Source organism: Eschscholzia californica, unplaced genomic scaffold (assembly GCF_041429995.1).
Source record: "Eschscholzia californica isolate CP2 unplaced genomic scaffold, dmEscCali1.0.p SCAF_3, whole genome shotgun sequence".
Lineage (NCBI taxonomy): Eukaryota > Viridiplantae > Streptophyta > Magnoliopsida > Ranunculales > Papaveraceae > Eschscholzia > Eschscholzia californica.
In genome coordinates this window covers 10,382,691-10,400,591 of record NW_028238420.1, presented here as the reverse complement: position 1 = coordinate 10,400,591, position 17,901 = coordinate 10,382,691, and the positions used below count along the sequence as shown (strand labels likewise).

General features: G+C 34.9%; 1 protein-coding gene and 1 long non-coding RNA gene across 8 annotated transcripts; one reads left to right on the top strand and one right to left on the bottom strand.

The window, feature by feature from the left end:
- Positions 1-3,402: 3,402 nt before the first annotated feature.
- Positions 3,403-13,841, bottom strand: LOC147548312 (uncharacterized protein At4g15970-like). Of its 7 annotated transcripts, none has more exons than XR_015237896.1 (6): positions 13,091-13,840; positions 12,300-12,665; positions 11,270-11,751; positions 11,072-11,155; positions 10,468-10,812; positions 3,403-4,843 (listed from the first exon to the last, which is right to left on the bottom strand). XR_015237896.1 is itself a non-coding variant. In XM_086670020.1 (5 exons), exons 1-4 carry the CDS (start codon positions 13,325-13,327, stop codon positions 11,083-11,085), a joined length of 1,158 nt encoding a protein of 385 aa, XP_086526146.1. In that variant the 5' UTR covers positions 13,328-13,841; the 3' UTR covers positions 10,125-10,812; positions 11,072-11,082. The 7 variants fall into 7 exon arrangements, 2 of the variants coding, with proteins under 2 accessions (XP_086526146.1, XP_086526147.1); XR_015237899.1 differs by having other exon boundaries at positions 12,300-12,660; positions 13,091-13,596; XR_015237898.1 differs by lacking the exon at positions 3,403-4,843 and adding an exon at positions 7,804-9,518 and having other exon boundaries at positions 12,300-12,660; positions 13,091-13,596.
- LOC147548313 (uncharacterized) lies at positions 7,082-7,644 on the top strand. Its single transcript, XR_015237900.1, has 2 exons — positions 7,082-7,154; positions 7,573-7,644. It is a non-coding gene; the product is annotated as an uncharacterized LOC147548313 (long non-coding RNA).
- Positions 13,842-17,901: the final 4,060 nt, after the last annotated feature.

Genomic DNA, 17,901 nt, shown 5'->3' with positions numbered 1-17,901 from the left:
TAACGGTTGAGCTAATACATTTACTTTTTTCATAAATTTGTAGAGAAGTATTTATAGTGGATAAATATTTATTTCGAAAACTTATATTTGTCTAAAATAACCTACCAAATCAGTCGTGGTTTACCTAAAACGAGTTCCTCTCTCTCTTTAACTCTATGTTCTTCGAACTTGAAGAAATTGTGAATTTGTGATTGGCTTTTTATCTCTACCTCGATACTTCCATCTCTAAAACATATTTTTTCTTGGAAATCATTAAGAAAATTATATATATGTCGATTAAACTTAGAATCTTGTTAAAAAATAGTATTTTATTATAGGCCAGCGCTTTGGGGAAAGCTAAATAGTTTCCGAGGTGTGAAGACTTGGTCAAAAATTGGTCAATTTTGTTTGACAATTTTATTTAGGGGGAAAGCAAAATAGCTTCTCCACCTCACCTTTCTCTCTCTCCACCTCACTTCTCTCTCTCCACCTCATCGTCTTCTTCGTCGATTTCCGGCCGACGACCTTCAAATATATATATATTTTTTATCTCTCTATCTAAAAAAAAAAATTTCTTTTTAAAAAAACAAAAATCTCTCCTCTCTCTCTCTACATCTGGTGAACCAGATCTAGGTCTGTTCGCAGACCAGATCTAGAGAGAGAGAGGAGAGAGATACTTCAAATTAAAAAAAAAATTTTACAGAGAGAGATTAAATTTTTTTTTTTTTTTTTTTTTACGTTGAATGAAGGTCGCCGGCCGGAAAATTTTTCCGGCCGGCGAACTGGTCGGAGAAGACAGATAGAGAGGTGAGGTGGGGAGAGAGAGGTGAGGTGGGGAGAGAAAGGTGAGGTGGAGAGAGAGTGAGGTGAGGTTGAGTGTTTTTTTTATTTCTCCGGATATTTCTAAAATTTTACATATTCCCTTTAAAATTTCACACCTCGGAAATAGCTTTCCCCAAAGCGCTGGCCTTATTATAACAACGTAACACTTTTTCGTACACAATGCATTTTGAAATCTCTATCACAATAATCTTGTTCTCATAAAAAAATATAAACTGAATTTGTTTTTTGCTACATTTTCAGTGTTTTACTAGCACTTTCTTGGTTCTATTAGCATTTGTTAGGAATATGTTAGAAGTATGTTAATAATCATTTTATTATTTCCCTAGCATCTTATTGATTTTAACAACATTCTTATATATAACAAAATTCTCAAATTTTTTCTAGCATTTTATTTATTTTAAAAATTCAATAATATACTGACAAAAATAATTTCTTCTGAAATTAGGATTACATTTCTCTAGCATCTTTATTGATTCTAACAACATTCTAAAAAATTTATTTAAGAAGAAGGATCATTTTTTTTCTCTAGAATTTCTTTGATTCTCCTGCAATAATTATATTTGTCTAGCATCTTATTGATTCTAACAAAATTCTTGATTACGTTAACCAAATTTTTAATATTTCTCTTGCATTTCATTAATTCTCCTGCACATGTCTTAAATTATGTTTCTCTCGCATTATTCTCCTGCACGTGTCCTAAATTATGTTTCTTTAGCATTTCATTGATTCTCATATTTCTCTAGCATCTTATTTATTCTAACACAATTCTTCTGAAATTGTATTATGTTAACCAAATCTTTAATATTTCTCTAGCATTTCATTGATTCTCCTGCACATGTCTTAAATTAGTATAACCACATTTTAAACATTTTATTTCACCGTTTCTTTATTCTCATTATACATAATGCTTTTTATGGGCAACTATTCAATCTATATTAAAAAAATTATAACTAAAAGCTTGGTCATTCCGATAAACGGAAAAGGAAACTTTTGTTGTGGAAGGAATTTTTTTTTAGGAAATAATTTAGTGAATCTTTAACTTGGGTCATTTTTTTTTTAATTTAGGATAGGTTAGGTAGTAATAAAAAATCAAAGGTTATACCTGTAATTTACTCTAAGTCGATTTATTTTCTATTTCAGATTATCTTTGGGCTCTAGACCCATTGATCATTCGATTTCGATTTTGGACTTAAAACCCATCCTCTCTTAAGCTTATTACAATTGTCTTCTCAAGAAGTGCTCTAGTGCCCAACATATAGAACCGTTGACATAAATGGAAGGACAACCACAAAATAAGGTGGTACTTCATCGATCCTTCTCCGTCTATTAAGCTTAGGGTTATTTCCCAAATAACCCCCAACTTTGTGACCAACTTCCTACCATAGCCCCCTACTTTATCAAAAATACCCAGATAACCCCCTTTTTGAGTTACCGTTATAACACCGTTAACTAGTCATCACCTCTCTCTCCTCCATCTCATCACCTCTCTCTGCTACCTCATCTTCTCGCCACATCATCATCTTCACCGCCCGGTCGGCAACCTTCAAACCTATAAAAAAAAATTCCCCTCTCTTCTTCTTCCCCTCTCTCATGTTTTCTCTCTCTACTTTTCACTATCTCCTGTTTTCTCCCTCTCTCTCTTCCACACTCTCTGTCTCTTCTCACTCACTCTCTCTCTCTCTCTAAACTGGCTGATGAAGGGGGGAACCCTTCGCCGGCCAGTTTAGAGAGAGAGAGAGTGAGAAGAGAGAGAGAGTGAGTGAGAAGAGAGAGAAAACATGAGAGATAGTGAGAAGTAGAGAGAGGAAGAAGAAGAGGATTTTTTTTTTAGGTTTGAAGGTCGCCGACTGGAAAATTGGCCGGTCGGCGACCTTCGCCGGTGAAGATGATGAGGTGGCAAGAAGATGAGGTAACAGAGAGAGGTGATGAGATGGAGGAGAGAGAGGTGATGACTAATTAACGGTGTTATAAAGGTAACTCAAAAGAGGGGATATCTGGGTATTTTTGATAAAGGAGGGGGCTAGGCAGGAAGCTGGTCATAAAGTTGGGGGCTATTTGGAAAATAACCCTTAAGCTATTGTCTTCTCCCCCGACTCTAGCGACTAAAACTGTGAACACTTCACAAATACTATATGATTTACTCCCTTCTGAGGTAAGAAAGCGATGTAAACAAACCAATTTGTATGCACAAGAAGCAGGGGCGGACCAACGTAGGGGCATGTGGGGGTACGTGCCCCCACACACCCGAAAGCCAAATAATTTTTTTAAAAATTCACTTATAACACAACAGTTTGGATGATTGAAGGAGTGAGTAACATCATGTCTCAATTAAGCTATTGTTTTAATCATTTCTCAATAGTGATTATTTTTATTCTTATTTATAACTAAAATGTACCCCCCACAAGAAAATTTCTAATTCTAAACCCAAAAGGAATGGAAAATTCAGAAAATGGAGTAAGGGGGCGTAAAATATGTGGAGATGAATAGATATGAGGAGTTTAAAGTTAATAATTAAGTTCTTTCTGACTGAATGGGGAAGAAACCCTTTTTTCGTAGTTCATATAGTGATTTTGATTTGATAGCTAAGTCATCACCAAGTATGATGGACGATATGATATTACTTCAACAAGTTTCTCCATATTCAATTTGCATGAGAGGCAACATATAAAAGACAATATCTTTTTCTCTCTCTACACTATAACATGATCCATTTTTTATATTACTTCAACAACTTTCTCTAAATCACCAACTGAACATCACTCTCAGGAATGGTCAAAACGGGTGGATAGTCAGCATCGTCTTCAGTTTTTGAAATGTCCGAGCACACTATGTAGACCATCGAAACAGAACTTCCTTCTTAGTTAGGTTCGTCAAAGTCCCTGCAATACTCGAGAACCCCTTGATAAACCGTCTGTAATATTTTAGCCAAACCCAGAAAACTACGAACCTCCGTCGCTGATGTGGGTTGCTCAATATTAGATCTTGGTGGTAGTTGGCAAGATCACTTGCCTTTTTTAGAGTTCGCTTATGATAATAGTCACCAATCTTGTATTGACATGGCACCCTTCGAGGTATTATACGGGGGATCTTGTCGATCACCTTTGTGTTGGACAGAGGCAGGAGATTCTAAATTAGAGGGACCAGAGGTGATTCGGGACACTTCCAAGAAGATTGTATGGATTCAAAGTAGGATCCAAGCAGCTCAAAGTCGTCAGAAGAGTTATGCTAACAAGCGACGTAGGGATTTGGAGTTTATCATCAGAGATGAGGTCTTGTTGAAAGTGTCAGCTATGAAAGGTGTTTTACGTTTCGGTAAGAAAGGAAAGTTGGCTCCCAGATACATTGGACCTCTCAGGATAGTCGAGAAGGTGGGCAAAGTAACTTATCGTCTTGACTTGCCTCCAAGCTTGGCAGGAGCGCACAACATATTCCATATATCAATGCTTCGGGAGCATGTGAGAGATGAAGATCAGCATTCAGTTATCGACTACCAAGATTTGGAGCTCCAACCCAATGCATCATATGAAGAGACACCAGTTTGCATCGTTGACCGTCGAGAACATATTCTTCGCATAAAGACTATTCCCATGGTCAAGGTGCAGTGGCATCATCACACCGAATAAAGAAGTTATTTGGGAGCGTGAGGATGATACACAGCTTCTTTATCCTCATCTTTTCTTATTGCCACGTACGTTTAATTTCGAAGACGAAATTTCCATTTAGGAGGGGAGATTGTAATGCCCTTGTCCAATTTGTGGGAGTATTTAGTAGTAACCCTTAAAAACCCCCTAAAACCCTACGCCCACTTTACTCCTCTTCTTTCTTTTCTTTTACATCAACAACAACAACCATATAGTGCTAGAAAGAAAGAGAGATTTTGGTTCTAGAGAGAGAAAGCTAGGGCAAAGCCAAGAAGAAGAAGAAGGGACTGAATGTTGGTGTTTTTCTTTGTTTTCCTTCTCGTGGGATTTGTTTTGCGTGGATTCGAGGTAGGTTTCTTCTTCCCCATGATTTTAATAGCCTATTTCATAGAAAAAAAATCAAGGGATTAGATAGTATGGATGAACCCAAAACTTCACACAAACAAAATTAGAGTTAAGGTTATAACATAGATATCCGATATGTCACGTTTGATTAAATAGTTTACAAATTAGAAAGTATGATCACTTGGGATCATAATTAGAGATTTGCTTATAGTAGAAAATAGCCTTAATGATTAACATATTGGACTGCCCAAACTTTGATGATAGTTGTTATTTATATTACACTCAATTGGACTCATATTGACATGATATTTAGATAATTCAACAACTATATACATTGGTAAATCACTTAGTTAGCTTGTCTAATGTGTGTGACATTCGTAACTAAACCTCTCTCACTAGTTGACATGAATCGCTTATGAATATGGTTGATTAGATGAATAAAATTTAGCAATAATGCGAAGAAAATCCGATGATATGTTAGTTATATAATGCTCGATTAGTACTCAATTTTCTATTTAAGTAATGACACTAATATATGCTATTGTTGGATATGAATGCTATGTTGGTATGGTATGATGTGTGATTTGTATGTGTGATGCGGTGAATTGGTGGAAAGTTGTTGAGTTTGGTGGTTGGTTAGACCCTCTCTACAGAGTATTTATGCGATGACCGACGGGTTCACAAGGGAAGGCGTACTGAGGTAGGACTTAGGTACGAAGGGTATGGGGTCGGCGCTAACACAAGGGTAACCTTGTGGACCACACTCTCGTGCAACGTGGGCCATGGGAGGGTTCGGATGATGGATCCGATTTCCCTGGATGGACACTAACTTACCATATAACTCGTGTTGCTTGTGGAATGTTACTTGCCTATTTCTCTCTTGCCTCAAAACTTATACATATGTATATACTGACACCTTTATATGCAATGAAGAAATCTAGTTGACTTGACAGATCTTGAAACCGTTTATTAGGGACCTAGCGATTTAGAAATCTACTTGCTAGGTTCTGACCCAACCTATTATTTTCAGGTCAAGGAAATCGTGAAGTGCCACCTGCTTGAGTCATAGTTAGCCCTTGGAGAAGCTTTCGTAGCGGTTTTATTTCTTTTCTTAGGTAGTAATTTGGAGTTGCATCTCCTAAGTAGTAATTTTATTTATTCATTTATTTCCGACCCACATGTCGATGGTTTAGAGACTTTTATCTAGTTTTGTGAACTTAATAAAGTTTCTTTTAGATGATTTATTTTTTCATATGAGCTTCATATGTGATGTTATTTGTCTCTTTTGATGAATATATCAAATATGTTTACTGTTCTGCGGAAAAATGTTTTAAGTTTAGTTTTCATGGCGATCGATGTGGAAATCTGGACTTGAGGCGTTACAATCCTTCTTTCTCTCTCTACACTATAACATGATCCATTTTTTATGTTACTTCAACAAGTTTCTCTAAATTCAATTTGCAGGAGAGGCAACACATAGAAGAAGACCTCTATTTTTCTCACTACACCATAACATGATCCATTTTTGTAAGGGTTATTTTGCTCTTTTTCTCTCTCTACACTAAGGTGTCGTTGTTTTTTTTGAAGTCTGAATCTGAATTGGTTGAATCTGAATTGACTGGATCTGAATTGACTGAATCTGAATTTGTTGAATTTGAAGTGTCTGAATTAGAAGTGGCTGAATCATTTTGCAAGTTAGATGTTTGTTTTTCTAACTCTGAATTCTTATGTCTGAATTAGGAATTTGACATTTTGACCCTTTCTCATTAAAAGAAAAAAACCCTATTGAAAATGTAACTTCTAAATCTCTTTCTCTTCGGTCATTCTCTCCCCCGAAACTTTACTGACTGCCGTAGGAACTCGTATATCTCTTTCTCTCTCTCTCTCTCTCTCTCCAGTTGCTTGCTGTCGTAGAAACTCATCTCTCTCTGTCTTCCTCTCTCCCTTGCTCTCTTGAACCACATCTCAGAAAATGTCGACAGAAGAAGAAGAAGATGGATCTTTCGGGGTTTTTGTTCTAGATTTTGAATGTATCTTCAGTTATTGTGTAGAGTTTTGAATGAACATTTTTGTTCAAGGTTTTCTTTTTAGGCTTTTGAATGAATCTAACTATCCTACGGGGATTTTGAATGGATCTAACTTATCTCTACAATGTTTATTTTAGGATTTTAATTCTAAGGTTGTGAATGGATCTAACTTGATCTCCACTGTTTTTGGGTTTAGGGTTTGAACTCAAGGGTTTGACATCAATAGAGTATGAGAGGGAGAGAAACTGGTGGTTGGTGGTGGATGTGTTCATGGCGGTGAGTGGTGGTGTGGTCGGCGGAGGTTTTGGTGGTGCTGGTGGTATGTTGGCAAGTGAAAAATAAGGTCATGGAGAAGTAATTTCTGAGATTTAACAAGGGTATATTTGTCTTTAGGATATTTTCAGATGGTAGGTTTTCATTTCAGACTTGTTATAAAGTCTGAAACGAATGGCCCTCTATTCAGCCAATTCACACAAGTATCCTATTCAGCTAAAATTTCAGATTTTGTTAAATAAAGAAAACAAACAGCTGAAATCTGAATTGGGTCCAATTCAGACCTTATTCAGATTTCAGATATGAAAATATAAAAAAACAAACAACACCTAAAAAAGAAATAAATATAATGAATCATGAATCTTCTTGTACATAAACAATACAAGTCTTCTTGTTCAAAACAAAGAAGTTTTCACGAAATCGATCTTTGATTTCTTACTCTTTCAAGTTGTTTTACTCAGCAGGTTCTCCTCCCGTAGGTATCTTACAAGGAAGCATATAGTAGAATAATAAACTATTCAACACAAAACAAAAAAGAGGAAAAGATCTCTCTAAAAATAAGGGAGGGAAAAGGATTTTAGAGAGAGAAGAAGATTAATTGATTTTAGAAGGTTTCCCTACAAATATAGAGAGGGAAAGAGAGGTTAGAGAGAAGAAGAAGTTAATTAATTTTTGGAGGAAGGACAATAAGGAAAACAAAAAAGTCAGTTGTTAAAGTTGACTGATGGTTGTAAAAAAAGGGGGTCAATTTTGCATTTACGAAAAAAAGGCTAAATAGGGAGCTAGTCCATGGCCCATTCTTTGCATGAATTCGTCTTCTAAATCTGTCTCCTTGTGTTGTAAAAAAAATCTTTTAAGTCTCACCTTCGCCACCACAAACCGATACACACTGCCACTTCACCACAAAATTACCACCACAAAATCACCACCACAACCCACCACCACCATTACCACAAAATCACCCCCACAAATCCCCACCACCATTACCACAAAACCTGCTACCATAACCACCATTACCAAATGGTCTCGTTGGAAACCCTTGCCGGGTTTGGTGTAATATTGACCGTAAATTTATAGAGAAAGACAAATGGAAATGAAACCCCTAAACTGAAGGCTCCTTCTTTTCTGTCTCTGGTGTTCAGATCGATAGGAATTTTCGAATCTACTTGCTTTGTTGATTCAAAACAACAAAACAAACCGATCTTATGGATCTTCACACGTGAAAAACCTTAAAAGTGTGATAAGGAAGATAGATTCCGGCGATGAATCCTAATTGGCAACCTGTAACAGTATTCCGAACGACGTAGTACCCATCTTAATAACCTAGAATAGAGAGAGGGAAAGAATAGGAGCTGTTGTAAGAGAAAGAGGTTGGATTCGTTTCTTGACCCTATAAACTATTAATGGAGGGAAAACTAACAACAAACGAAAGAAAAAGGGGATCCGGCGAAGTGATGACCCTTTGCCGGATGAACAAAACGCAGATCTGAGAAGTTTGTAGAGAGAGACGGTTATAGAGAGAGAACACAGTTATGGTGACCGAGTTGAGGGCTTTAGGATATTTTTAATTGATGAGGGTATAAATGACATTTAACATATTTCAGACATTTGGACCTTGTTTCAGATTTATTTTGAAGGAGGAAAAATGTGGACTAGTTTTAACTTATTCAGACATGGACTCAATTCTGCAAACATGAAGCTACAAATGCTTTTCTAAGGTGCTGCTTTTTTTTTTTTTTTTTTTTTTTCAGATATGAAATCTAAAGTGACATCCAATTCAGATTTCAGATGTTTGTTCTTTTATTTAAGAAAAACTCAAAAGTTCTTTGAATTGAATCTTTGTATAAATAGGTTGAAAAGCAGCTTATATTTGTCAGAGTTCAAAACAAGTCAGAAAACAATGTCCAAAAGCTAAAATATGTTGAATGACCTTTATACCCCCATAAATTAGAATAATTCTCACTCAAATTTTTTATGTACCACACTACCACCACCACCACCCAGACAACCACCACAAGTACAAACCACCAAGACAACCACCAGCAATCAGACACCAACGACGACAATTACACACCACCAAGACCACCACCAATCAGACAACCACCACCAATCAGACAAGATCACCACCGCCGCCACCACTACCAGCCAAACCGACATCACCACAAAATAGACCACAACCACACAAGGGAGATCTGTAAACAATTTTCACAAGTCTTTTGGTGGTGGCAAACCCTTCGCCGAAATATTGTTAGAGAGAGAACGCGGTTGTGAGAGAGAGAAATGAACCCTTTGTCAATCGACTATAAGAGAGAGTGATTCAGAAAGAGGGAGACGAAAACCTCCGTTGATTTACTATTAGAGATTGAGAGAGAGAGAGAGAGCGACTGACTTCCCGATCTACTGTAAGCGACTGGCCAAGAGAGAGGGAGAACGATTGAGTTAGAGAGATAGACTGTAGAGATGGTGAAAGAGGGAGAAATTAGGGTTTTCTGGAAAAAGGAGAAAGAAACTAGGGTTTTGTTTTTGCTGGAGATGGAGAAAGAGGGGTAGAAGAATTAAGGTTCTGTTTTCCTTTTATTTAGACCAAGGATGAGGAGTAAACAAAGCTTAGGTTTTATTTGTTAAAAATATGAAGTAAGAGTATTAATGTCAAAATACAAATTCAGACACAATGATTCAGATTGGGAAAACAAACATCCTAACTTGTGAAACAATTAAGCAAATTCAGTTCAGCCAATTCAAATTCAGCAAATTCAGATTCAGACATTAAAAAAAACACAAACAGCACCTAAATCTCAACTCTCAAGTAGTACAGAAATAGTTTATTAAGTTACTGGTACTCTACCTAAAATAAATCTAATTTTCAACTTTTAAATGCCCTTTTGGGTATTGTACTTCTTCAGTGTGATCTTAATTATAGTCAATGTTGAGTTGCACGTAAAACAGCACAAATAACATATTCAGACATCTTAAGTAGTACAAAAACAGACAAATAACCTTCGCTGATAACTTCGGCTGACGGCAACTTCAAAAGACAATTTTTTCTTTCCAAAATAGGTTCCTATCAGAATTCAATCCCGAGATCGTTCTTTTTCACACCTAAGATTTGTACATAATATAGTTAACAAGATATACTTTGTCCTTCCAGATATGGGTTGATCATGAAAATCTCAGCAGAAATATGACTCAAGAAGAGGAGCAACTCATTGTTAAGTAGCTAAGAAGGTGAATTTACAAGCACTAACATTTTTCAGCCACTCTTGTTTATGGAAAGTATAAAAGTTTGACTTTTTAAATTAACGACCTAATTGTTTGTAACCAAGATAAAAGGATTCAAACTTTCTGGAAAAAAGCAATACCTTTATGAGCAGATGATTTAGAGACCCAGGCTAGATTAGAGGAAGAGATCATTCAGAACGCACTCGAGTTGTAATGGTGGGTCATTCGATGATGTAACCTTTCATTTTCTTACTTCATGTCTTACTGTTTTATGGGAAATCTTAGAATGGTGATGCATTCCCTCAGAGCTGCATCTCCAGAGTCATCTTAACATCAGTTTCAAAGGTGATACACTAATCTGCATCTTTAACCAACTATACAAACTTGAGGCAGTTCTATAGCATCCAAATGAAACGTCGTACGATGTAGTCTCTAGCTTTGAATTTGTACAAATTTTATTTGAACTTTGATGCAAAGACAAGCCACTGCACAAATATCCAAAAAAAGATTCCATATCGGTAACAAATACCAGATAGAATGGGATAATCACAATATCGACTAAACATCAAATACGTGAAGATTAAGAAAGTAAAGAACTATTTCGAAGTTGCATTACTTCGAATTTTATATTGGATGAATATTGATAACATTTCTTTGTGGTAAGTACTGGTCAAAATGAAGTTCTATAAATCTACCTAACTACCTTAAACATCACTGAAAGTTTTAACAGCCAAAAACTATTACCTGTTCGCATCTTATTCCTCATTTTCAATTGCTCCTTCTGGTGCAGCCTCCATTGAAACGTTATAGTGATGGAGGGATGCAAGACTGGAATGAAATTGATAGCAAATATTAATATCACATGAATGCCCAAATAGAAAGCGATTACATTACAAAAATACGACCCGGTTTTGGATGACCTTTATTGCGTCCCTATCTTACCTGCAATTCTGCGGTACTCGCCAAGAAAACATGTGTGTTTTTCTTACAGTTGGTGGAAAAGAAAGAAATATTTTCCAGTCCTCGAGCATAATTTTTAGATCATGAAGCTTGCTGTCTAAACCATAACAACAGTTTGCATGCATTGTACAGACTTGATTCAAATTTTTGCTCGTCTCGCAAAGCCCCCCAAAGTATGCAGTATTCAAAAATCTCATTTTTAGTTTGATTTCCATAATAAATGGATCATGTTTGATTATATTAAGCACATCTTGATCATGATATCCTGGATGTACCTCTCTTGAAGAGTACCAAAACTTGTAGAACTCTATCGTACGGTTATTTGACTTTACATAGTTAAAGCCTCCATTTGGTCTGTTCTCTTTATCGTATGAACTGCCCAGGAAGTGATCACACGCAATTTGGAAATCTGCATCCGGATAAAATCGTGGAAATGGGTTGCGGAACCACATAATATCAGCATCCTAGAAGAAAGAAAACAATTCAAAAGAACTGAAATGGCCCAAACGGGTAACGTGCAGACGCCAAAAGGACTAATAAAAGATCAACAATAAAAATAATCTACCATCAAGCCTGCCACCATAATATACGCACAATATTGATCCACCAAGGAAACGGAGACTCTTCGCAATTTTTAACATTTTCTTAGGGATATGATCCACAAATACCCTATGTAATTTATAATCCAACAATAACCATGCAAGTGTGCCCCTTGACACTCTACTGACTTGGATTAAGAAAAAATGTTAGATGACTTTCAATGAATATGAGAACGTTTTCTTCAATAACAAGCGTGTTTCAACAAAGTAATAACCTATTCCAGATAGCTGGAGCGTTGCCACGACGATATTCGTCAATATTCCAACATAAGATCTACCTAACAAATTTATATGCTTGTATAGTTCCCTAAAGCAACATGTCATTTCCGAATACAAGTTTGATGACCACAATGTGTAGCCTTAAAATACTATTAAGAAGACAAAAACTCAAAACACGAGTAAAAAGAGATTACCGTAAAGATGAAATTGTACCCCATCTCAAGAACAGATAAGAGGAAATCAATTCTTCTCCACATCATCTTCAAATAGTCAGGGGTCATGAAATAAGCTTCCTTTGAAAAATCTATACCCTCAGTAGTAAGAGGAAAGCAATAAGCATGTACAGACAAGCAACGCAAGTAAGCCTTTCGGTCCAAAGCTATTACCACCAAATGGTTTAAAAGTCTACTCGTGTTATCTCCAATTCTGAAGCTCTCAAGAAAGAGATCAAAAATGGATCCTGGAGCTGCCCAAGCTTCATTTAATGTAGTTAAGATAACAGTTTTTTCCTCCATTTCTGCCTTCTTTAAAATCCTTTCCAACCTCACTTCCTTGCTGTCCTACAGAGAGAGATATCCAATTTGTTACATCGAAAAACACACGAGACTGCTTGTTCAAATAAGTAAAACCTGAAGATTCTGAGTCTGAAAAGGGTACATTTTGATTTTTCAGATTTTACACACATTAGGTAAACCTACCAAATCAATTAAACTAGTCTATACTAAATCATAGAACCAACCATTGAATAGAGAAATTCCTTTTCAGCCATGGGCATTGCCATTTCAATAGAGGGTTATCATGTCACTATATTGACACTTGAGTTGATACCCAGTATATAAAATATCAATAAGAACACACATTAGAAAAATGTCTACAAGAGAGTAAAGTTTTAAAACCCTAGATTGGGTTTAAAGTACAAAATCAACTATACTAATTCCACTGATAATCAAACACACACAGAAAGCTAGAAATAGAAATTACTCACTTGAAAACTAGAAGAATCTGAATCTCTGATAAAAAAAGAAGAAGACGGATCGTCTTTTGAAGAGTCACTAGAAAACTGTAACGGGTAAACGGCACTATAGAGGTAAGAAAGGGGAATCACGACGAACGCAAAAAACAATGAGAGCATCAGAATCCGACGAAAGAGAAGACCAGAATTCGTTAATTTGTCGGAGTTAGTTCCGGTTGTAATGGCTGTACGGATCATTGTGATTATCATCTTGAATCGTCGTTTGAAGAGTAAACCTCTTCCTGTTCTACCTCCACCACCACCACCACCACCGCCACCACCGACACCTCTTCTAAGCAAATTAGAAACCGCCAGTTCGAGATTTATTACAGTTTTGGAAAATTAATGAAGAAATTTAATTGAATCTTCAAAGCAAGAAATTGTGGTACAATAACTTAACGATTTTCCAGTTCAACATTATGTATGTAGTACAGGGGTGTTGGTTAATCTAGGTCGCTGCTATTTAGAGACATAGGCATGTAATGTAGCTCTTCCGATTATAGGCATATCCATATCCAATATCTGATAATTATCCAACATCTGATAATTATCCAACGGACATTATAAATCAATATCTGAATCTTGATCCGATGATATTAACAGGTATCAGAAAATATCCGATATCCGAAACAAAAACGAAATTTTATATTTTAAGTTTTGTTGTGAAAAATAAAGGAGGGAAGAAGGAAGATAATGGAAATATATTAACCAAGAGATTGTAGACAAGTATAACTAGAGTTGTATTCTTATGTTTGTAGAGAGAATTCTCTACATTGGTAAATTGATACTTAGCTACATTAGTTTGGTACATCATCTTCATTAGCAAGTAACCTCTTTATATAGGCATTTAGCTAGATGAGTTACACATCCAATAGGCACACAATAATGGAGCTTGAATACAAAGTAATGGTGGAAAACCTATGGTGGTGGGAGTTACAATTGGTGGTGGTCATCCACTATAAATCTAATATTTATAACACTCCCCCTGGATGTCCACCACATCAGAAATTTTCTCATTAAAACCTTACGAGGAAAACCCAATGGGACAAAACCATAGTGAAGGAAAAAGAGTACAAATTCTTTGCTCATGTACATCTTTTATATACATATAATCTGCCTCATTAAAACCTTGTTAAGAAAAACCCCGTGGGAAAAAAAAATCTTAACGAAGGAAAAAGAGTACAGTGAGAAAATGTAGTATACAGTGTCTTCATAAACTTGCTTCCCCTCATGAAAGTTGAGGACATTGATCAACCGTTATGGTCAACTTCGTTTTTGTATATAAACACATAAATAAGTAGCATTTGACATTTCAAGTTGCATTCATATAATGCTTTAAAGTTTATGCATACTTTAGATTGAAGCTTGTTAAATCCTTCTGGGATTTCAGTTGAACTCACTTTCTAGTGATTCATATTTGTCATATACATCGATAAGATAATTATAATATTTTGTGAAATCAATGTACTAATCACATTTCAATGTGCATTATAAATTTCATGCACAATCCACCTCACACACATAATAGGTGTTAAACTCGTCACTCGATGACTAGTTGTCTCGCCAAAACCTTGTCAGGAATATCCAACGGGACAAAACCTGAACGAAGGAAAAAAGACTACAACTTTTAAACAAGTTATAACAATTTTCAATACGTATAGTTGCCTCATTAAAACCTTGACAAGGAAAACCCAATGGGACAAAACCTTGACGAAGGAAAAAGAGTACAACACAATTGACATTTTATATATGAATGTGGTTTTTTTTTTCTAAAACCACATTACAACATACATAATGTATTGTCTGTACCATATTAGGTACTTCAGGACCTGAATTTCCATGACATATGATAAACAATATGAGTTACTTTGAAGCTTATAGCCTTTTAGTATTTCAGAATATGTTCATTTTCAAGATTTTCTTTCTTCGAATAATCTTTTTCAATACTCTACTGTCAAACTTTGATAAACTCTTCAGGAGTCACAATAGGATTTATAAATACTTCATAATATAATTCGTTGTAATTCATATTGAAATTTTATAAGTGGACGTCAAATCCTTTATAGACTAAAGGACATTTCTTACATATGTCTACTTTATTACCTTCAGGGTAATTATTGATTGGTGCTTCGACTTCATGTCTGAAGACATAATTATTTTGTAAGAAAAATCCACAAGTAATGAAGTATCTCATCAAAAGTTGACAAATTACTAATTTTGAATCAATATGCTCTCATTAGCTACTTTTCAGAAATATATCGTCTGAAATGATTTATTTGATTTTTCAAATTCTCACAGCATACATAGTTCAATAAACTCATATATGTGTCAACGTAAAAGGTCTATATGTCTAATTTTACACATATCCTCTTCTGGGGGTTTTATTAGAAATATGAATCACATTCATTTCTAATTTGATAGCCTCTTCAGGAGGAAAAATTATTCCTTCATTGTTAAGGAGTATATTTCACTTAGATTAACTCTGATCATTTTCCATGACCTTTATCCGTATAAGATCATGTTACACTTTGAAAAATATTGATATTTGGAGGTATAAATCTCCGTTTATCGACTTTAAAACTTGATAATTTTCAAGTATTTTACGACATTGAATATATGACTTCCTCCCCCTAATGTCGATAGATTTTCGTCTTATTTGTGCGCACATACTTCAAGGATGTGACAAAGACAAAAGAAAAATCAATTGCTTCAAGCAAATTGTGATTTCTATTTTCATATCAAATGATCTGTTGGACCAAAATTGTTTTCTAATCCCAACTTGAAGTGGCAATTTGTTGTAATATCGCAACTTTATGTGCGACTGATTACAAGTGAGATATACCATCTTCACTTATTTTTCTATTAAAATACATCATCATCACTTTTGTTGGTTGGTTATATCTTTCGATATTACAACTTCAGGTGTAATATGAAATATGATAATCAAACAATTTTATTTGTCACGAGTTTACAGCTCATCGTCGTATAAAGACGCGAAAGTAAATGTTATCACCACTTGATGAAGATTTTATTGCAATACAAGTGCAACCGAAATTGTGATACTGTATTCTCTTTAAAAGAATTTCAACAAAAATTGGTTGTCTTCCAAGATGTAGAATTTTTCAAATTTAATCAAACTAAATGTTGGTATATAGTGAAATGAGATTCTCAATATTGTCACTCTATTTCCAATCTGAACTCGGTATAGGACTTTTCTTACCATGGTTCAATTATAATCCTTTAATAATCAATAGAAAATAATTCCACTACTGAAAAATCAGTATTTGTCATTCTTCAGGAATGCGTAGATAAATTTATTTTCTCGAGGGTGTTTACCATTTTTTTGTGACAATTCAACTCATAGGGGATATATCTTTTCATCCTTGGAGATTTGATTTATTATCATCTCATTGAAAATTTATACTTCAAAGTCATCTAGTAATTTTGAGATTTATTTCACATATACCAAACTTCAGGTTTGGTAATCTCATATACAAATGGATGATTCAATTTGATCTTAACCAAATTCTTATGGTTAAATTTCCTCTTCGAAAAAATCTTCATTAACAGATCAATACCAACATTTTCTTCATTACAATATATTCATACAAAATGAAACATTAGCTATGAGAGTAATACTAATTTATTTTCGAAGACAAAACTTACCTTGACCTTACCATAGAATGAATTGGATTTACATTCATATTAGTTTGCAATATTAACCCTTTAGTCATTATCATCTATGTAATTCTCATATCCTTTTGATATAGTTTATTATGTCTCAACAAGCATAAAATCAATGGTTAGGGTTAGATAGGAATAATAAGAAAAGTTGAATATACAACAAAGAAATATCCAAATACCTTTTGACTTACCAATAAGAATTGATCAATCTTACCAATATTTTATTTGTTTATGTTTTGCTCAAGGTGGTGGATATTTCTTCCTCCCTTTGATCATAGAGCAATTCGTGCTGATAACGTGTTGTGAAAAATAAATGAGGGAAGAAGAAAAACAATAGAAATATAGACCAAGAGATAGAAACAAGAAGAACTAGATTTGTATTCATATGTTTGTAGAGAATTCTCTACATTGGTACTATGGTATATTGAGTACTATGATACATTGGTTTGATCCATCTTCTTCATTAGCAAGTAACCTCTTTATATAGGCATTTAGCTAGATGAGTTACACATCCAATAGGCACACAATAATGAAGCTTGAATACAAAGTAATGGTGGAAAACCTATGGTGGTGGGAGTTACAATTGGTGGTGGTCATCCACCATAAATCTAATATTTATAACAAGTTTAAAATTTTAACCATTAGATTTAAATAATAAATCTCAACCATACATTTTATATATTATTTTAATAAATTTTCACTTTTATAATTTTTTTATATTACTTATCAGAAACAGATATTTATCAGATCGGATATTGGTGTATCTGTATCTGATACGCAGATATCCGATAAGGAAAATCTGAATCTGTATCCGATTTCTGAAATTTCGGATATTTTCTTAAAATTCAAATACGGTTTACGGATCGGATGTCAAATTTTCGGATATCCATTGACAGAGCTACTAAGAGCTATTTTGAGAGCTCTCGCTATTTGTAGATACACTTTTTAGTATTTACAAATACTTTGACTTTATCTTAACTTATTAGGTATTTAGAATTAGACCCCTATTTTACAGATTGGTCCTTCCCTCGGTCCCTCCATCTAAAATTTGGGGTGTTTGTTGGTTCAGTATCCGATATTTTGGTGTCATCCGTTACCAA